Genomic DNA, 22,500 nt, shown 5'->3' with positions numbered 1-22,500 from the left:
TACTGTGTGTGCTTGTCTGTAATTGCTTGCAAATCATACCCAAACCATCAATAATAATTACATGTATTAAAAGGCACAGGATTAATTTTTCCTTAATTCTTTTGATGTGTTCCCATGTTTTTGGGAATTGAAATAGAACTTATTAACCAGTCAAAAACTCCATTTATTAGATTATTAATTTTATTATGGTAACAAATGAAGTCTAAAACAGCAAAATCCTTCTTTAATCAAAATCAAATCTTCTCTGATTAAAATTAACTTGCATTAACAACTTATGAAAACTCACTAACCATGTAATATCTGAAGAAGTGAGGATTTCGTCCCCAGTTGTAGACTTTCTGATCTTCTGTTACAGCAATCTGAAAACAATATTCCATGATTTAAGTAATAGTGGTTTAAGAGTGTCTCTGAGGGATAAATTAAACATAATTATTATGTCAGTGGTGTAATGCTCTATGGAAAGACAATGGAAGGACTTGTTTGTAGAGTGATGTGGTAGTCCTGAAAAGATGAGAAAGAAAAGGATGCAGGCCTGAGCATCTTGACTTCTGGCTGTAAAACTATCACTCACACTTGACCTGGAATTGGGCTCCTAGCCACTGCTTACAACAAGGTTCACAAGCCAACAGTGTAAGCCAACCAAGTGTTTTTTTAAACACAACCTATCCACTGTCAATATTTTGCACAGTACTAAACATAAACACACTAGACTACATGTAAGTCTCCTTTGTCTAATATTATTATTCATTACCTAGGCACCCATTAATTTCCGGGCGATTTTATTGGCTAATTTTTGTCACATGGAGCAAAGTCACAGGACAGTTAATTATCCCACAATAACCCCTGTTTGCAAGGGTATCTGCCCTGCAAAATGCTGTAGCATAAGCTGTAGCAATCATTTCCATTGAAAAGAAACAAAGCCAGCAGAAAAAAAGAGACAGCAGAAGCGTTTTCATTTTACATGCCCGCATTGGAAGAAAAACAAATTGATCGTTTTCTGGAGCTTAGTGATAGTGATATTAAAAAAGCTGGTTGCAAATGCTCTTCCAGAAAGTACAAGAAAGTCAACAAAATATGCTGTCTATAAGTCTTTGAAGGTGAAGAAAGTTATGAGCAGACTTTAGAGATTTATCCTACGCAAATGTAAAATCCATTATTTTATAGAGTAGAATTTGATACATTGTGTTTACTAACTTAAAGTCAATGGGTTAATTAACAGTCTCTACATCCACTCACAAAGTAAGTCCCCTTTAACCCATTCACTCCTAGGAGTGAGACCAGAAACCCATAATGGGTTTCTGGTGAGACTTAACAGATTTTACTCTGTGTAACACCAAATGATGTTACTCATCAAAGGAGGGGGGAGGGGGGTGGTTCAGGAGTTAATGGGTTAATTAACAACCTCTACATCCCCTCAAAAACTATGTCCCCTTTAACCCATTGACTCCTAGGAGTGAGACTTAATAGATTTTACTCTGTCTAACACCAAATGATGTTACTCGTCAATGGTGGGGGGGGGGGGGGGGGGGGGGGTGGTTCAGGAGTCACTGGGTTAATTAACAACCCCTACATCCCCTCAAAAACTGTCCCCTTAGGTAACTTTGTTTAATTTTGTTACTTATGAGCTCTAAACGTCAAATTGGCAGAGCAAGAGTCTTTCATTTGCAAAATCGCAGCCACATAACAACTGAGGATAATTTTCCAGCTGTGTAAATGACATTTTGATATAGACTGATATAAATTTTTCAAATTTACCCAAATTCAATCCATTTCAATCCTCTCCAGTTTTGTCCATCCATATCCCTTCTTGGCTTCCCTGTGTTTTGTTAGAGTTCTTCTATAGTTTTGAACAGTTATTTTGATATTTTAGTTAATTCTATGACCATTCGATCAGTGCTGAAATTGCCTAAAATTGCGTGACCTAGCCCCTTAAAAGAAATACAAATAATTACAAAATTACAAAATGACATTTATTTCCACTTACAGTTTCAAATGATCCACAACAAATCAAGTACACTCTCTCATTCACTAGACTTTCCACAAGTTGAGGAACTGTTTGCTTGCAATTTGTTCCCAAACCCAGCTGTCCATACAGACCTGAATTGAAACAGTGAAAAAATTTGAAATCTCATTCACGTTTAGTCTCTTGGGTGTAATTAAAAGAACAAAGTTATTTACTCTCTAAATGACTAATTTGAGTGTCAACAACTGAAGTCCCTTATCTGTTAGGCACAGGAAATTGTCATGGGTTACTTTGACCAAAATGGTACTTTGCCTATAGCTACCCACCTCTCCCCCACCCCTCTTTTCAGCAGTTATTGTTGAAACTTTCTCAGTCAACACTCTCTTTCAAACCTGGCACATTTTGTGATAGACTTGAAGGGGTTGTGTTTCCAGTTGTGGCACAACCACAAATACATGCAACCATCCTAACCAACTCTAACCCTAACCTTAACCCAATCTTCACAACTCCCACAATCACCACAACTTTCACAAGGAGGTTGTGGGAGGCGTGCGAGCTGAAAGAGTTGTTGGAACTAATGAAAGCTGATGGTCCACTGAAATATTTAAAAGAGAGGATAGTTGTGGCAGTTGTGCCCCAACTGGAAACACAACCCCTTCAAGTCTATCACAAAGCGTGCCACATTTGGTTACCAAACACAGGAGCAAGTCTGAGTTAGTCAGACAGTTGTACGCCCATTTTCTTCTTAGCGTTAAACTTACCTCCACCGAATGTAAAGACTTGTCCCTACAAATTAAAATAAGTCGTACGAGAGTCAAAATAAAAGCTTCAACATGACAAGTTTTAAGCTACCCTGATCGCTTTTAAGCACTCTGTACTTCATCCATCATAAAGACAAAAGTAGGATGCATGAAGGATGAAGAGACAGATTAGAAGAAAGGCTAGCTGTAATTACACTCTGCATGGAGCCAAAAAATTAAAAGTGAAGAAAAACTTTGAATGAAAAACAACAACAACACTGTATTGCCACTTTTCTAATTATTTTTTTTATTTAATCCATTCTGCACTGCAATTAACCCATTGACGCCCAGAGGTTCCCCATTGACAAGTAAAATCGTCTGGCGTTAGACAGAGTAAAATACTACGTCTGGCCGGTTTAGGCCGGTTTGGACGTCAAAGGGTTAAGCAGTGAGAAAGGACTCGACGGGACTATTAATAATGAACCCTTTTGAGCTAGTCCACCCAAATCAGTGATATACCACACAAAGGACAGTCTTAACACTGGGAATTCTATCCCCTACTCTTCGTGAACAGTGTGCGGGTTCTTTTAATAATGTCCCATGTTATTAACAACATGGCTCGTGACACAGGGCCAACAGTTTAGAGTCCTTATCCGAGAAGACTAAAATGTCTAACCATTTGCAGAGGTTACAGTCTATTACAAATACAGCACTTTCTCCTCAGTTATTTCAAGACCCTGATTGTTGGTATGGCTGGGGTGAACACGCGACCTCCTGCATGCTAAACTGATTCTCATCCAGCTGAACCAACCAGTCGGCGGTTTCTGAATGAATGTAACAATGTTCCTGTGCATTGCATTTAGAGAAACAACATACCTGTACCGATAGTGCAGCACTGTGAGAATATCCAGCCGCTAACTGAATGACTTCATACTTATCAAGCCCTTTTATGTGAGTAGGCAAAAGAACATCTTCAATGCTACCCACTCCTAGCTGACCATGGACACCCCAGCCCCATGACCACACCCGGTGGTCTGCTGACAGGGCTAATGAATGATAGTGCCCACACACCACTGCTATACACCTCTTGTCAGACAGTTCTGTGATGTAAACTGGCCGTGTCTGTTGTCTGGTGTCACCCTGACCAAGCTTTAGGAACAAAAATGAATTGAATTGGTCCCATGGCATGGTGATAAACATATGTGAACTACCTGTTATTGTAGTTAGCAATAACACAGTTATTATTGCAATTTTGACTTCTGCTTGAAGCACTCAGAAGTCAATGTCACATGCTTATTGTTCTCTAGCAATTGTGCAAATAAGGTAACTATTTTGACAGTAATTCAGCTACAGACTTCAAGCTCTTGGGGAACCTTACATTCATTTAACAAAATTAATAACCAAGCTTTGCTTTCATTGAGGTAGTTTCTCTTTCTTTTTACTGTACTTGGAGTCAAGAATATCTTTTGACATACCAAGGCTTTCACTGCAACTGGCCACACTCTTAGTCAATCAGAGATATTGAAAGCAAAACCAGTATTGCTAACTGTAGCTTGCTTGCACTCACACCCATTTTACTGGCCAATTTTCTTTGCTTCCTGATTGGCTTGCTTTATGTTGTGTCCAAGGGGATTGGAAAAATATTAACAGTACTATGCTTTTTTTGAAATTAAATTGCCCTTAACAACTGAAAATTATGAAAATTATATACAGTTAGGGCACGTTTGAATGACTCTATTCCGGAATAAGAATACGTGGAGTGATGATTTAAAACGGTAGGGCTGACATTTTTAAGCAACAAGGATGATAAAGATATGTTTAAAATAGCATTATTATTTTTAGCAAGTGTTTGACAATTTTCATGTAAATCTCCGTAAAAACGAAGGATTTCTAACTTCTATTCCATGTATTCCTATTCCGAAATATGGACAATTGAACGCACCCTTAATGTAAGGTTCTGAGGGAATCAGTTAGTCTTGTTTTCCCGAAATGAAGTCGATGTGATGGAAAACAAAACTACCTAATGTATATTATCCTGAGGGACCACACATTAAGTGCTTTGTTATTTAAGTGCTGCTGCATCCAGCACAGGCAACAAGTGTGGAATTGCAGACTGGTCGGGATACATTTGATCAGGGGCACATGACCAAGAATCAACCAATCACAGTGCTTGTTTAGTTTCGTGAAAGTCTAGGTATATAACACAGTATCATATTTAGTATACCTGTCTATAATGCAAACTTGTTTGCATGAACTTACATGTAACCTTCAAATTTACATTGCATATTATAACTTGGATCCCATTGTCATCACTTGCTTAATGTTCTTCATGTCTTAAATGAAATCTGAAGTTGCACGATTTCTTAGGTGTACTATTACAGTAACTAAAGTACAAACATCCTTTTGTGATAATCCCACCACCCCCATTTGAAGTTTGTACCTACCTGACCATATTCAGATGATCCCCAAGAATACACCTTAATAAAAGCAGAAGTGCAATAAACAAAGTTCTCAAAGTATGACATACAGTATATACTCTATTAGCACTGTAACAAAATGCAGCAATCTGAATGGTACCTAGTAGCCCTGGTTTGGCAGTGTCTGATGGTTAGCAATGGAGAATAGACCTTACAGTTTTCATAAGTGGCACATACCGGTATTTTATTGTTATTTTGCTAATGTGCAAATAAGCCTACGTACCAAGCCTCATTTTAGAGCAAGATTTCTTTTCAATTCACTTTATGGTATCAAGACTAATTTGCACTTGGGCAAAAGATTTATAAATTGACCGCCATTTATGAATAAGGTCTACGAGTCTGGATTGGTTAAACCACATTAAGCGAACAATGCAATTTTTACCAGAAAATTTAAGGCCAGTTAAAATCTTGAGCTAAGGGGCAACTGAGTACCTGCATAATAATCATTAATTTTTCCCAAATAATAAAGACTACCACTTTAAGTCAACACTTTTAGACATTATATTGCTCTTTTTTTGTTCATGAAATATATCATCAATTTATGGGAATTATCCAATGTTGTTCATAAATTTACACAAAGGAGCACTCTGATTTTTTCCAAGTATCTCCAAGTCACCAGTGATAAAATAAATCTCTTCAAGATCACTTTCCAGTTCTTACCCCATCATTACAAAGTGCTAAGGTATGTTCCATGCCACAAGCCACAGATAACACCTTAATCCTGCAACGACAATGAAAACCAAGACTTTAATACAAAATTATCAGATGAAATGATATATGAAATGGATCATATATGAGCTGTGGATATGAAATCAAGTGAAGCTATGATCCTCGCAGTTATGAACACAATTTTCAAACCCTGTTGAAGTCCTGAATTTTTCAAGCTTCCTTACGCAATTGCAAAAATTGCGTTCATAACTGGATCATAGCTTTGCTTGATTTCAATTTGATTTCATATCTGAACTTCATATATGATCCATTTCATATATCATTTCATCGTTGATTCATTCCTCATGGGAACTTGAGAACCCACAAATGACCAGCTCCCAACGTCAGTGGCTTCATAGCTCAGTTGGATAGAGTGTCGCACCGGTATCGCGAGGTCACGGGTTCAAACCCCGTTGAAGTTCTGAATTTTTCAGGCTTCTTTACGCAATCGCAAAAATTGCGTTCATAACTGCGAGGATCATAGCTTCACTTAAAATTATCAATCTCAGAAGAATTTGTTTCTAGGTCTGCTTACTTGTGCATGTGTAGGATTTCAACTCGAAAGGGAACAGATTTGCCTTCTTCCTCTATCAGATCACCATGGCCCAACCTGCACAACAAAAATAATATTTGAAGCAAGAATGAAATTTAATAAGGCAAAAGAATATAGACAAAAGAGGTTTTGAGATTCAGCCTACACACTCATCCCAAACAAACTAGCTGCATGATATGGCCTTATTACCAGGGTTTGAGCTATGATTTCATCACTGGGAGACAGTTTGTCCCCTTGGCTAAAATTGTGGGGGCCACTTTCAATTATAGGGGGACAGTCAATTTTTTTTCAGTTTATTTATACGTTCAAACATAGAAACAGGCATATGGCGTGGCAAGTTCTATTGCAACAAAGTTTTATATATGGCGTGACAAGTTTTATATTTTCAAACATGTTTTATACACCGCGTGACAAGTTTTATATTTGTAGCAAGTTTTATGTATAAGCTAAGCTGTTTTATTTAAAGAGCCACAAGTTTTATATATTTAATGATGAGTTTTATATGTGACAGGAAGTATTTTTGACACAAATGGCATTCCATAATTTACTGTTCTTACTCAAACAAAGGATATATTTAAATAGGTGAAATGAACTGTGAATCAGAAAGTTACTCTACCTTCCTTTTTGTGATCGTCCCCATGTGTATACATCTCCTGAGGAACTGACAACAGCAGTGTGCTGTTGACCACAGGACAATCTGACAGGTCGGCATAGAAACTCAACTGCACTTTCCTGTCAAAATATTATGACAAAAGAGAAGAATGTTATTATGATCTAATGATGGAAAACTGAAATACATGTAAGTTCCTTTCACAAGTATCATGATGCCCAATGTTAGAACAAGTTACTAGCAGTTATTGGAAGGTGATTTTGCATGAAAAATAATATTCATCATTTCACCCTTATTATAATAACAAGAATTGCAAAATGAGGAATTTGTTGTGACTAACTAAACAAGAAGGAAACGAAATAAGCTGTTCTTTCCTCTGAACCTGTTGCTCTTCAGTATTACTACCAAGTCCGCTTTTTGTTATAACTCTTCTACTTCTCAGCTCTAATTTGTTTATCAACCAATCTGTTTACCCTCCACCCAGAGAAACATGCAGCATGCAAATGCAGCACGCAAATCAGGGACCGTGGAGTACGTTTGAAAGTGAGGGGGGGGGGGGGGTGTTTGCTGGTATGCATCACATAATTGTGAGGGGTGGGTCAGGAGAGTTTTAAGAGAAAACAACGCCATAGTAAAAGTGAAATACTCAACTTCTAAAATTGACTGAATTAAATCAAAATTAATGAGCCCTAACGTATGAAATGCCATTGGCGGCAAATAATTATAAATAAATACAGAAAAATGTTTGGGGAAAAAGTGATGATAAGGTGGCATACACCTACTCTTTTTCTTGCATAGTCATTTTCAGCAACATTGTGCCCTCCAAAAATGCACTTGATGGCTGCAGCTCTAGAGGAGGAGGATTTAATACAAGAAGGTGACACAACATAAAAAACATGATAACATCTGATCCATTAGTGTCTACATCTATCTACATTTATTAAGTAAAGTTGATTAGACATCACACTAACTTAATTAGGGATAATGGAGATTGCCCCTAATTTGGCAAAACCAGCTGAGAATTATGTTGAACTTCACTTTCTTTTTGTTACTATAACATCTCTCTACCCTTCTCTCCAATTTTAGAGCGGTTTGATGTCACCAGTAACATCTCTGTTGAAACCAGGCCCATACATTACACAGCCTCCTTGACTGATAGCAGTCTTTTCTATCCTTGACAAGCTGCACACTTTTGGAGTCAATCATGTTTTGTTTGGCAATCAAGAGGAATGGCCAAGGGAGGCTTGGGAAAGGGGGACACAGAAAAGGAATGGGATCATTACTGTAACCAATGCATTCAGAAGTTCCGGTGGCACTTAAATAATTGGCCCACTAACAATTGGACACTGTCAGACTCATTAACAAATTAAAACTCTGTCTTCCTGAGGACTATGGCTTCTGTTGCAGCTTTGGAGAATTGATCACTTGAAATGCACAGTATCATACTTTAAAAAAATATATAACTGTTTATTTTGTATTTCCTTGGTACACATACCCCCCTCCCCCCTAGGAAGATTCAAGTGACTCGTGATATTCTATGGAAGCATACTACTGGAAAGCATTGTCAGTTTAAAGATTAGCATGTACCAGTATTTCCCCATGCACCCAGCCATGATACCCACAGAGGCCTGACATCACCACAGGAGAAATATTTTCCTTCTACTTTTTGTGAGTAGAAGTGTATGTTTTCAGTGTCCAAATGAGTTTAAATTCATTAAGATTTTGTGCAAAGGGGCGTGTTTTAGATTTATCATCTTAATCTTAAATTGAACAGGACACTTTGTGATGGATGTCAAAATTGGGTATTCCCCTTGTTAAATTATGTGCATTTCTAGACAAATTCTAGCGATGTTCCACAGTACTTGACGGCAAACAACTAGCTGAGGGAGCAGTTTAGTATAGGACAAAGCAAAAGAGCTTATCATTGGTACAAGAATCACTCATGCGTTACCTTGATGGAGAATCCAACTTTTGATCTCTGATATGATTTAGCACTAACAGCGAACACAAGAATAACTCAATTAGATCTTCAAGTGCAGGCTGTTTGTTTTCCTCCTAAGGAAAAAAACACCTTTCATAACTGGTACTGTTTCATGTGTGACACGACTTCAAGTCCATCTGCAGCTCAACCAAGAGATGTATCACATTTGTTTAAATTGGTAACTGCTAAAAGAGGTCAGATCCAAGTTGCAAATGAATAGTTCTGGCACTAACCTGTGTAAAGCTCACTGCACTTTCTATTGAGATCATAGAGGTAATTGAGCTATTGGATGCAGTCCTAAAAGAGAAAATGTACCGGTATCTCACTTAAAGGGGCAGTGTCACGGATTGTTAGTAAAAATCTGGAAAGCAAAGGCAACCTGTTTACCCATGGTATACAAAAATGAATGGCTAAATTTTCTCCAAAACAGCTACTTTAGCTCAAAGAAACCATTCTTAAGTGTTTTTGATTATGCATAGCCAAGTTAAAATGAATGCCAACTTGAAAATGTCAGGCCAACATTTTCAAGTTCTCCCCTTGCATCTTAGATGAACTCTGTAGTAACCCAGTGTGACTCAATTTTCTTTTAAATTTAATCAATTTTTATCGCACTGCAGTGATCCAGAAGCAATTTAAGAATGAAAAAGTCACTGAAAATTGATTTAGTAAATTTATAGTCAAATTCCCATGACACATACTGCCCCTTTAACTTTCTCTGCATGTTTATGTCAAATGGACATTGATCATGAATGACTTTAAAATTAACCTTGACCTTGAAAAATTATTTAAAAATCAGTTTTGATAGACAAAAAATTGGTTTTATGAAGCGTGTTGATAAAGGTAAATTAACCGCCATTATTATAAAGGATATTTTGTGACCTGACATTTCAAGCATTAGATGTGGCCCTTCACCAGAGGAATTTGCTGTGGGCAGACACTTGAAATACCAGCTCACAAATCTAAATCTAAATAAATTTACCTTCATTAACTAGTTTGATAACAGCAATTTTTTTTTCACTCCCCAATGAAGCAGCACCACAGTTTCTTTGCAAACTAGTTAACCCTGTTATCAGTTTTCACAGAGCTTATCTTCTATACAGTGATAAAGACCTCTTACTATACCCAAGTGCAAGGTTCATACTGTAAGTTATGGACCAAGTTTTTTCTCATTGATTTATGGCCCAAGCCCAAAGTATGTGGGCCAATAATCAACAGGATAAAACAAGGATCGTAACTTACCATACAGACCAAGGATACAAGGGTAGTAAGATATTAATTTTATTATATCTCTGAGGTAATCAGGAGTGTGGGAAAGGAAACTACAATAGTTAAGGTCGAGCGGAAGGTTTATAACTGCCATTATAACGATTGCGCATCAAAATCTGAAAAACTATTAATAAATCTTCTCGAGAGTTTCAACAGACGAAGCGAAATACATAATTATGACAGACCTAGTGACCCACATTACAGTATTTTATCTTTTCTCCTGACCTTACCATTCTGGAAACAAAACACCATTTCTTTTTTTGAAATGGTTTCTTGTTGAAATAGTTGCTTGCAAGACTGAAACAGTTTTACAAATTTATGAGACATAAACAACAAGAAAAACTTGCAAGAGAATGTATGTTTTATCAAAAATTCAGATTTAGCAGGCAGTGCTGTAGAATACAGCTCACTAAATCAGCAAATCACAGTGAGTGTACTATATGAGAAATAAGATAATGTGCAATGCACCTATTGAAAAAAAATGAAACTCATTAACAAGTGAAGCCACTGATAGAAGCTCTTGTTTAGTCACATAAGAAAAGGTTAGTGCTGCTACAACCCAGCTGCTTTCAGGAACAACTCAGCCCTGCTGTGTCCCTAACAAATGTTGCCTACACTAAGTCTGTTAAGAACTGGCTACATAAGCTATTCTCAGAACCAAGTACGGTATACCTTTTCCTAACTGGCCTGGTTTTATTGGCCAAAGACCTGAATGAAGGGCGTGACGGGTCCAGAACATGCGCAATGTGGACAAGGCTTTCTTCGTTCAGGGATGTCAAATGAGACAGAAGGAATTTTACGTGACTAAGGATAGTCTCAGGCTGCAAAGGAGAATAGGTAATGGTGACAACATAATTATCATTGTGCATATTAATGAGTCAGTCAATGGATGGGGTATCATGATTATGTCTCCAAGTATATTTAGTCAAAAAAATGAATGGCCTCAAAAAATAAAATACAGTTTCAAACAAAAATTCTGCAACTTCAAGAGGAGATGGGGGGAAAGGCTGTAGAGACAGAACAACAAATCAAAACAGTGTCCAACGTGAAATATATTATCCATTTATTTATGGCAAAGCAGACCATGGATTGATTAGTACAATGTAATAACTTGCCACCTGTTGGATGACTGACCGCTGACTGTTGGTCAACCTGTTGGCAGCTAAATAAAAAAGGCCAGTCTCATGAACTACTACGTGGGAGATTATTCGATCAGCATGAGTGGCATTCTGGAAAGAATCTTCTCAAGGGGCCTCTGATCTATGAGATCACATGAATAGCTACCAACAGTCATCAAATGAAACAAGTCCAATTGCTGGAACTGGTGAAATGAAACTTAAATTTGACGTTACAATAATAATAATAATAATAATAATAATAACTTTATTTATTCTGGTAAATCCATCTCTCCTTTAAAGGGAAGTTATGTAAAGTTATGTAAGAGTGAGTTGGTCAGTTGTACCTTTGACAGCAAGAAAGCAACAGCTTCATTTGAATCCATACACTGAATAAAAGCTCCTGTATAAAAGAAATAATACTGTCTCATAGCAATGCTGACATGATGTTATGCTATTAATTGGGAACAGCTTTTTACCTAACTGATTCCAATGACAAAGACCTCACACCGCGCACCGGTGGCTCAGTTGGTTGAGCACCGGGCTGTCACGCGGGAGGTCGTGAGTTCAACTCCGGCCAGACTAACACTCAGGGTCTTTAAATAACTGAGGAGAAAGTGCTGCCTTTGTAACTACATCTGCGAATGGTTAGACTTTCAAGTCTTCTTCGATAAGGACGATAAGCCGGAGGTCCCATCTCACAACCCTTCAATGTTAATAATCCTGTGGGACGTAAAAGAACCCACACACTTGTCGCTAAGAGTAGGGCACGTAGTTCCCAGTGTTGTGGTCTGTCTTCTGTTGTGTATCATGGTTGGGAGGGTAAAAAAGGGGCCACAGTAATTGGCACAAGCTGTTGTGGCACTCTGCCAGCTTGACTGGCAAAGTTAATAAAATAAAATAAAATAAAAATAAGACTGCATGTCTTACATGTACATGTATGTCTCTTTCTAAAGGTGTTTGTCAGGGCTGTGCTGTAAGTTTCCACCAGCACTTTTTCCCTCCATAATAGGCCTTATGCATGATTACAGCATGTGCTCAAAATTCACCACCAAGCCTCATTCACATCATCTGGACATGCAATACTGTTTCCAAGTGGGCTTTCTTTACAATTAAGTTTGCTCCATTGAAATTTAGTAAATTTTAGCATTATAATGCGAAAACTTATGAGTTTGATTTTCAAATTCGGGGCTTGGTGGTGAAATTATAGCTATAGTCATCACGCGTCCCAAGTGAAATTAATATAAAAAGTGACCAAATAAATTAACTATTCTCACCATTGGCAAAGGTGCTGACAATTTCTGTGAATCCTCTGGAAGCCAGCTTGGTCTGCAGTTCTGTTGACAGGTGAAACTGTCCTTTTTGTGCAAGAATTTCTAATGTCTGCTCCATGATACCTCTTGCCTGTTGAGCAAAGTTACTTCAACATATAACATTGAGCTGTTCAAGAGTCTGAGACTTGAGCAATATCATCTGTTTGGATAACAGTGTGTGTAACATCTGGTTGTATTACATGGCTTCTGGAATGGAAGCAAGTGTTCAAGCAACAGGGTAATCAAATAAAAAAGGAACTGTTTTTTTAACAACCCACATATGACACCGAGTCTGGGAATCAAAGTGGGCCACATTGGTGGGAGGCGAGTACTCTCACCACTGTGCCATCCCTGCAATATTATTAATGTAATATGTGGGTGTATACATTTTAAGAGACTCAGAAATGCAATCAGTTTAAGTGACATTTAAAACTATAATTTCTGTTTAACAGACTGCACAGTCAAGAATGTAAAAATGTTTGGGAAACAGTGTGCAGAGATTAAGTATTGTGTTTATGGCAAATGGTTGAAATTTGCATTTACCGAAAACCAAATGAACAAACCTGGTTGAATTTGTTGCCGACAGAAAATGACAATTTGTCATGTGACTAATATTCACCAGAATAAAGAAAACCTGCGACCAAATACTGTCTGTTCTGAACTGATTTATTGAAGACAACAGATATTAGCTCGTTGCTTACTTGTTAGATTTGGATATCTACAGTGTAGCACCTTCCCAAAGAAGAAAGGCAGCTATATATTAGCTAGCCATTTTCTTTTTACTCTTCAACATTAACACCATAGGGCCGTTTATACAAGAGAAAATAAGCCGCGGCTTACTCTGGCCAAGGCGTACATAATACGCGTAAGGAACTATTTATACGAGTGTAAACTCCCAGGCCAGGACAAGCCGCGGCTTGAGAAATCTGTGAACGTAGATTTTGTACCATTTATACGGGGTGTTCGCATCTTAATTGTGTAAGCCACGGCCAGAGTAAGCCGCGGCTTATTTTCTCTCGTATAATGAGATTTTACTGTCCCATCAGTAAAATATGGTTAATGGAACGTGACCATACTAAAAGGGGCTATTCATGTCGCGTTAGTTATCTTCGTGTTCTTTGTAGTCGGTCATTCAAGGTCATAAAATCAATGGTTTTGTTGTAAATAAAATGAGGACATAGTGACTTTGTTCCTAGATATCAGTTTATAACGTACACCTGCATTGGCCAAATCTGTTAAGGCCTCATTCATAACTGTGAAAGAGCATGTGTAATACCCGCTCATAGAAGAAGCTGTACAACTGGCTACTTTAATAGACAGAGTCTAGCTATAAAAGCCTCAGTTAGCCATCCAAGGTTCACTTGGCAGTTTGTCTTCTATAGTAAACCAACTAGCTGTTGGCATTTGTTAAAGTTTTTTCCCCTCCCTCCCTCCCTTTGGAGATGGGTTGGGTTTATCGCCTTGCCTTCATTAAAATTGGGTCACTCCTGCGAGGTGTGGTTAAGTCTGCACAGCGACTTCCCCCAAGCTTGTTGGCTCATTTGCCTTAATTTGTACATTACTTGCTACCAATACTCTTGTCCGATCCAGCACGTGCTGTTTACCAATCAGCTCGTAGTGCTGGGGAGATAAGTGAGGTTGTTCTATATCACGCAATCCGGAAGTCGCATAGGCTAACCAGTTGCAAGGCAGTGTTCCCCTCAAAAAACGCCAATACGTCTGTTGTCTCGTTCTATTGCACCTTACGTTATGCGTTAAAAGCTAACTATGTTGATACCAAGGAACAGTGACATTAAAACAGCCCTAATGTGAAATCTCTCGAAAACACAGCTCACACATGCAACAAATTGGTGACCTATGAACCAGATTTATTAATGACTCAAAGTAGCCGTCACAGTATAGGCTACCTGGAGCGTAAATTATTGTTGGATAATAATCACCTTAGCCACATCGAACATGAAGTTCTTCATGCCATATGCTGCCAGCTGCTCTAATGCAGTAACTTCATCATAATCAAAGTTGTCATTAAGGAATTGGCTGAAAAGTAAAGGGTACATGACTTGAGTGTACGAAAAAACTTGATTGCTATTCACTTGCCATATTATTTGTACAGCTGCAGTACTTCTGTTCATGGACTTGATAATTATTTGTCCAAACTGAGCAATAAATTGAGCCTTCAGGGTTCTGCGAGGAACTCTTATACATATGTTGTATGTAGGATTAAGCGAGAGCTGCATAGGAGACAAGTAACTGGCCCCAAAAACAAAAATAACAATTTTGTTGGCCAGTTTTTGATACTAGTATTGGATTTTTTTTGCACATACGCTTAATAAAATATGAAAATCAGAGCCACAGCATTGTATACTCCCCTGAATTTGGCTGTGGGGACATACTTATCCACGGAAGAATGTCATTGGAAACTGATCCTGTTTGTGAACTCAAGGGCACAATAGCAGGCCTGGGGTATATGATTGTTCCTCAAATCTTTTAGAACCATTTTGCAACTGCATCTTTAAAAAGTCCATATTAAATTGCAAGAATTCTACACTGCAGGCGCCTTGAATGTGAATAATAAGTATGCATGTTTACCTAAAGGCATCTGAGAGTGCAGAGTGCTTAATAATATCACCACTGCTGTTCAGTACCTGTTTAAAAAATTTAAAGGGAAATAATGCCTAATTAGAGAGAATTAGCTTCACTGCCACAGGGAACGGCAGAGGTAATTATAAGGAATTTTAAGTATTTTTTTTCTGCATTTTGACTGGTTTATTCTCTTCTACCTCTGCTAGTACTAAGAAAACAAAAACTTGTAGCTGCACACAGTCATAATTGTAAATGCTTAAGCATAGTGTGACATGAAGACTATAAAATGGACAAATAACACATTTCTTATTATTCCATAACTTAGCCTGATTGACTTTCAGGGGATTGACTTTAAATAATTACTTAGTTTATTGCTATAGCAGGCACAGTTTTTGCTTTGTATGTCATCATTTGCAAATAAAGTTGTTACTATATAGATTTAGCCAAGCCTAAAAGCGGAGCTCCTGTTTCTAACCCCAGAAAGCAATATAGTGTACATGGAAATAATTAATAATGCTTCTGCATAAAGTACAAAATTAATCGTCATTATCACTATATACAGTTTACAGTGATCAAACAGATCAAACACCTGACTGAGCTGACAGCAGTGAACAAATGAGCCTTGCAAACAATAACCAACAAATTTAATCATGCAACAACTAAAACTGAAATTACAAGCACAGTAATCTCTTTCACAACATTTTCCGTTTGACTATTAATCTCAGCTACTCCCTCTCTCTTCAGTTTAGAACACCAACTTCTCTCAAGGCTTTCTTTGCTTAGATTTCTCAGATTTTGTCACCTCTTGTCTCATGCTCTTTCGCTTTTCTTTGACTTTCCTGCTCTTTATCCCGTTGCTCATCACTAATGATTTGCAAAATGCAACGCTGCCACGCAATTTCTTGCCAAGGAAAATTGCCGAACACTCCTGTCCCCAGAGGCTCTCCTGCCTCCCCACCTCCACCCCGACAGTCTGTACGGGCAGACGGAAGGACGTACATGACGTCATAACCAAATTAAATTTCTCGCATGGATAGATTTCCCTCCATGGATAGATTTTCGCTCCGCTGGCGTGCTTTGCGCTCCTGAGCTCTGCAATAAATTACTTTTGCACTGGCATTAAAGTCTAAAATTATTTGAATATCAGAATGCAATTCTACACTTGCCTAATGATTAGAAAAATTATTATGTAAAAGAGGACAGCTGTGCGGTCTGCTGAACTACTAACCTGTTGAATGAAGCAGATCAGAGTCAGATTAGATAGTTGTTTCCTTTCAGCAGTGTGAACATCACTATGCTTGCTCAGCACCTTCAAAAGAGTAAATTAAAGGAAAAAATAAATGAAACTAAAGAAATGGGTACTAAATATTTCTCTGCAAGCAAAATGGTCTTGTTTCAAAATAATTTTGATGCACAAAAATTTAGTTTTATCAAACAAACAACAAATTAAGATATGCAAGCTGAGATTTTAGAGTGAAGGACAAATGCTTGACATATCCACACAGAAATCTTTGTTACAGTGAGTGGTTATCTTATTTTTATCAACTCATTTGATAGAGCAGTTTTCAATTCAATGTCATAAAATAAGTACCAAAGAAATTACTTTGACCAATCACAGCAGCTAACCCCTCAATTTCGATGCTCCTGGCGATCAGCTGAATTATTCCACAGGTCAGTTCACAGGTCTGGGGTCCAAGTCTTAACAACGTCTCCTAGCCTGAACGAGTATCCAAAACCAACATTACGGGATTTAGGGAAAACTGTTTGGCTTCAGTGTTTATTATTTTATCTCACCACAGTTGTGACAGGTGGATGAAGATAGACTTAATGAATATACCATAAAACTGCCGCACCCCAAACTTGGATGTTCACAACTTTGAGAAAATTATTGTTTGGAAGGTTTGAAAAAACGAATAATTATTATAGCACCTAGACAGTAAATGGACAAGTTCACATTAAGAACACAATCTGTGAAGTTGTCAAACGTTCCTCTGAATTATTTAAGTAAACAAAATCACAGTTAACTTGTTTTTCTTTTCAAAGAAACCATCTTTCAGACTAAAGGTACAAAAATTATATACTGTATTGGTTTGATTCTAGTCAAAAGAATTGCTTGAAACCAAGAAAGAAACCTGAAATGCATACATTACTGACACAACAAACAAAAACTGATCAGCATAATCTTCAATGTCAGCAAATGGATCAGGGTCTGAATCATTCTCCCAGATGTTTTCATCCTCTGTGAGGTCCAGAGCATTTTGTAATTGAGCACTTCTGGGAAAGCTCAGCTGGAATGTCCTCTTGTGCTGCATAAATCCAGCCACAATAGTGGCAGGTAGCATTTTTTGGCATACCAATTATATCAATAATTTTAGAACTTGAGTTCCAAGTTGTCACAAAGATAAGCTGCCCCCCTGATTTAGCCTCATATTTTTATGTTACTAAAAAGATGTGGCTTTATACTCAGGCTTTTACGGATTTACTATACAGCAGGTGATTCAATTGGCTCTAAGAGTGCTTACTGTATCTACTAGGTAGTGGTGATTTATCCTGTGAATGGTGATACTCATTCTTCAATTAACTGAGGCCCATAGGACATTCTACCTTTCCTACATGCATATTATCAATCATCTTAGTTGCTTGATGTAGCTAGCAGAAAGCATGTTTATTACCTGTCTCAGATATCCCAGAATATCTGCAACCCTTGAATGTTTAGCAAACTGAGCGACTCGTTTCTCAAATGAGCACTATAGATATAAAGACAACAAATCAAACCCTGTATCTCTTTCGTTGACTTTTAAATGTTTCTTAACCCCAACATGTTTATAGCTTTGTGAAGACATTGGTCTGCTTAGAAAAGAAGGACTTCCTGTCTGGTCCAGATAGACTGCTAACAGTCCCTTTTAAGTCAGCTAAACCGTCCCCTTTGGTCACGCAATTGAGCCAAGGGGAGAATGGGGATAGAGCGCTATCCCCTTTCTCCCCTCAGCTTGCTTGTGTGACTGACTTAGAAGGGTCTACTAGCAGTCTAGGTCCAGGAGCTAAATAGAACAAAGTGTTTGTGTTACTCAGATTCCAGTCATGTCTTCCTCCTCTTCTATCTTACTGTTGTCATTATATATACTTTAAGACACTCACACAGTATTTAAGGGAACGGTCCTGGTTATTGTGACATGGTTTTTTGTTCATTACTAACATCATGGCTAAATGAGCAACTGTTTGAGAGACATGATGTATGAAATGCATAAGTCACTCAAAAATCTGCACAAAAGTGCCGCAAAGTGATACTCAAACATAATTATTGGTAATGATGATGATCATGATGATGATGCTGATGGTGATAGAACTGTGTGTATCAAATAACCACTTTGTTAAAGAAGCTTTTAACACTGGTTTAAGTTATGTCCATCTACCTTTGATAAATGGTACAACTCCAATGCATGCGCATAATTTTCATTTTCAAGTGCCTCGTCACCGGCCATCTGAATTAGAAAAAAACCAAGGTTTTTCCTTTCATCTACAAACAAATTTGAAGGAAAATATCCCGGGGGGGGGGATATTTATAAAACAGACAGACGGGGATGCTCGTCGTCTCGCTTAGGGGTGCAAATTTTGGATTTTGGTCTCGCTTAGGGTGTTCCGGGCAAAGCGCCAATATTTTATGCCACCAAGGTCTCATTTAGGGTTCCGCGAAGTAACACAGAATTACGCGAAGCGAAACAGAAGTCAAATTTTCTTTTAAATTTTCTTTTTAGATAAAAGCATTCGATGATTATGCCTTTTTATCATTAAAACTCATTGTGTGTCGTATTTTTGTGTTTTTAACCGGTCTCTTTTAGGGGTCAAAATTTGCTTAAGCCACACCTAGATTGGTCTCCTTTAGGGGTTAAATTCAAAATTTCCGACGAGCATCCCCGTCTGTTTCATATGGGAGTCCCCCCCCCCCCCCCGGGGAAAATATATGTTCTTGTACTTGTCACTCATTCTTGAAACCAAGGTTTACCGGTGGAATATACATGTACACCATAGAAGATTTTACCAATTACTCACCTCATACAGTTTATTCACATCTAGTCCAGATGCAATGGCCAGTATGTCAGCAGCTGAAGTGTCTTTCCTGTTAACAGCCAGCTCAAGAAAGAGTTTTTCGGGGGATATTCTTGGCTGGCAGCAGTACACACCTGATGTAGTTACCAAGACTACACCATCCACAGTTTGCATAACTCCACCACAGCTGTTTGTAACTTCAGCATCATTCACAACACTTTCCACTGCCTCACAGTGTTGAAACATGGCCACTAATTTTTCGCCCGGAGGTAACAAAAATGTCTGAATGATACTTGATTCCATTTTCTGTCAAAAAACAACCACTATAATTCCCTGAGATTGAACATTTAGTTTACCAGTAAAAACATCATTTTACCAAGGTTACATTCCCTGCCTCCTCCACTAGTGATAAGACTAGACCGGTTTAATTTTTTTTTAACCAGTCCAGAATTTTTTTAACTGGTTTATTTTTATCAACTGTCTAAAGAAGGGATTTTCCTTTTTGGGGGTGCAGTTAAAAAACAGGGGCTTGGGTTTTTTGGGGGTCTCAAAAAGAACATGATATTCCTTTCTTCCATTCTACTTCTCCCACCCCTCCCTGATCTTCCCCATTACCTCTATCCTATCCCACCCTTCTTTCACACCCCACCCACTCCCTCTAGAGCACCCCTCACAGACTTTTCACACTTATCTCAAGACTTTTCTTCTTACTCACCCAAACTTGAACTCCTATCTCTGGATCTTTTGCCCACTTACATTATAGTCTAATAAAATATCTTGAAATGGGTGGTGTTATAAAAAAAGATTGGACTGGTTCAAAAATTCTGTATTGGTTCAAAAAAAATTAAACCAAAGGACAAAATTGAACTACAACATATACATCACAATGGCTGGTAATCCATTTGGTTCAAGTCATCAAAGGAGAATTTTTTTGTGCCATTCTTTTTTTTATGTAAGCAAGATATTACAATGGTGAAAGAAAGGCAGGTGACATAAGAACAAGAAGCTGGAAATCAGAGAGGAAATCAGAGAAGAAATTATGGAGAAAAGGAGAGAAGTTCAGAGCTTTTACATCACAGTTTACTCAATTAATGTTATACATTAACTGTACCTGGTGCCCCTTTGGTACAGCCAATGATGTTTCAGCAAGCTGACTGGACTGGACGCAAAGCAAAGTCTGATAAATACAAGCAACATATCCCAAAGTGTAATCACCCTTCATTAAAATTTTTGCACGCATAGACTATGCAATGATTAAGTTGCAGTGAATTAGCCTTCTTCAGCTCCTAGTTGGATAGTCTAAGACTGAAGGAATACAACAACAACAAAACAACACTTTATTTTTGCTTAACTGCCGGACCCATCATGTAATTGACATGAAAGATAATTATAACTTCAAAGTTAATGTGGAAAAGGAAGACTTGCACGTGGACTCCCTTTAAAAACAGACTGAAGTGATTTGGATTTGATTGTGAAGTGTGACTTGAGATATTACAGGTTAATGCAAAACAAGTTTACAAACCTCAGCCGACTGCTCTTGATGTGTGACAGTAAATATTACCCTATCAGTCAATGACACATCCAATGTACCAGGAGGCAGTTGGTACACAAACATTGGATGGTTCTCCACATCAATGTCATAAATCTGAAAAAAAGATGATTGCGTCTTCTTGTGAGCATGAAATAAAATAACTTATAAAGGGGTCAGCCAGACTCAGCTGGTATTTTTTTACTCCACCTCATTACAGTATTTTCAAGTTTCATTATTGAACCACTGCAAACCCCACGCACTAACCACTGGACTCCTTTACATACAAATGTAAATGTAAAAAAAACTGTACAATTTAATGCTTTATTTATAGTGGAAGTGCACTTAGCTATCAAGATAGTTCACAGGCACCCCACTTTTAATAATTATTTGAAAGAAATATGATTAAGAAGCCCAACTGGCAGGAGGCAACCAGGGACCAGTTGCTTGAAGCGTGGTTAGCGCTAACTGTTGGTTAAGTGATATCAAAACCTATAGGTTTCCGTGGTATTTAACACTGGTTAGCGCTAACCATACTTTGAGCAACCCTGGGCAGTGGGCTACCTGAAGCAAATCCAAACCAGAGGTAAGAACAGGATTTGAACCAGAAGCAACCGCCTGCAAACCCCTAACCACTAGACCACGCCACCTCCTATAATACTGTAATTGAAAAAACACAGGTGGCATGGGTGACCACAGGCAGGAGCAGTATTCAAGTTAGCACACTACAGCAATTTCCATATATCAATGTCATTGACCTCTTGGCAAACATGCCTGTTCAGTCCAAGGGTCATGTTGCCCTTTGCAGTTATTTCTCCTATATGCTTTGCTCATTGAAGATCACAGGAAACATTGATGCCTAGTTGTTAAATAATAATTATTATTATACATCAGAGTCACTACGAAAAATCTGATTGGTCGAGAGCATTCAATCAATTCACAATAGCTTGTAAACTTGACATGATAAATGTAATATCTGCTGCAGATATTACATTTATCATGTCAAGTTCAATGTCTGCCTGGTTACTAAGCCCCTTGGGGTGTTCTCCTCAGAAACAAAATGGCTGAACGCTTCGCTTCTGTTTCTGAGGATAAATTATGTGAAAAATGTATAATAAAACAATTATTGAATTCGGTTTTCGCATGATACCATGAATTATCAAAACCTCGTGTCTGTCTGTGTTATCTGCCTCAGCCTTCGGCTTCGGCAGATAACACAGACCTCAGTTTTGATAATTCATGATATCATGCTCAACCTCATCCAATAAGTACACACATGAGCAGCTGTCTGCCCAGGTTGTACATAAGCGCACAGCTGGGAGCTATTTTCTTGGAAAAACTTGGATTTTGAGGCATTGAAAGCCATGCTGTTATCAAGACTCAATTTACGCAGGCACAGCTGATCTTGTTGGAGGTGGGTGTTTGAGTCAGAAGAGCCATGAGTTCTGTATAGCTTGGAATCATCAGCATAAAATTATAACGCAAGGGTTGAACCACTTTCGGCATTATCAGGTAAGTCACTAGCAAAAACCAGGAGCAATAGTGGGCCGAGTATGGAGCCCTGGGGGACTCTAGATGGGATGGATGAGTAACCAACCCAAGAAAGTGCCTTCAAG

General features: G+C 38.1%; 1 protein-coding gene across 6 annotated transcripts in view; it reads right to left on the bottom strand.

Moving 5' to 3' along the window:
- The window catches only part of LOC138011577 (uncharacterized), a 48,258-nt gene that overhangs the window by 14,391 nt on the left and 11,367 nt on the right, over positions 1–22,500 (bottom strand). For 3 of the 6 annotated variants that reach the window (XM_068858649.1, XM_068858651.1, XM_068858647.1), the window contains 22 exons: positions 20,879–21,001; positions 20,468–20,533; positions 19,360–19,662; positions 18,723–18,791; positions 17,982–18,056; positions 16,538–16,618; positions 15,316–15,371; positions 14,667–14,763; positions 12,691–12,817; positions 11,761–11,816; positions 10,971–11,119; positions 9,266–9,329; positions 9,003–9,106; positions 7,834–7,900; positions 7,058–7,173; positions 6,424–6,498; positions 5,841–5,901; positions 5,148–5,180; positions 3,580–3,852; positions 2,725–2,749; positions 1,985–2,097; positions 291–359 (listed from right to left, as the gene is read on the bottom strand). In XM_068858649.1, coding sequence (XP_068714750.1) covers positions 291–359; positions 1,985–2,097; positions 2,725–2,749; positions 3,580–3,852; positions 5,148–5,180; positions 5,841–5,901; positions 6,424–6,498; positions 7,058–7,173; positions 7,834–7,900; positions 9,003–9,106; positions 9,266–9,329; positions 10,971–11,119; positions 11,761–11,816; positions 12,691–12,817; positions 14,667–14,763; positions 15,316–15,371; positions 16,538–16,618; positions 17,982–18,056; positions 18,723–18,791; positions 19,360–19,662; positions 20,468–20,533; positions 20,879–21,001 — 2,202 coding nt within the window. Of the gene's footprint in view, positions 1–290; positions 360–1,984; positions 2,098–2,724; positions 2,750–3,579; positions 3,853–5,147; positions 5,181–5,840; positions 5,902–6,423; positions 6,499–7,057; positions 7,174–7,833; positions 7,901–9,002; positions 9,107–9,265; positions 9,330–10,970; positions 11,120–11,760; positions 11,817–12,690; positions 12,818–14,666; positions 14,764–15,315; positions 15,372–16,537; positions 16,619–17,981; positions 18,057–18,722; positions 18,792–19,359; positions 19,666–20,467; positions 20,534–20,878; positions 21,002–22,500 lie in introns of all 6 variants that reach the window. The other 3 variants (XM_068858646.1, XM_068858648.1, XM_068858650.1) reach the window with 1 other exon arrangement.

The sequence above is a fragment of the Montipora foliosa genome, chromosome 7, assembly GCF_036669935.1.
Source record: "Montipora foliosa isolate CH-2021 chromosome 7, ASM3666993v2, whole genome shotgun sequence".
Lineage (NCBI taxonomy): Eukaryota > Metazoa > Cnidaria > Anthozoa > Scleractinia > Acroporidae > Montipora > Montipora foliosa.
Note: the sequence above shows the minus strand (reverse complement) of the source record. Positions and strands in the feature narration are given on the sequence as shown.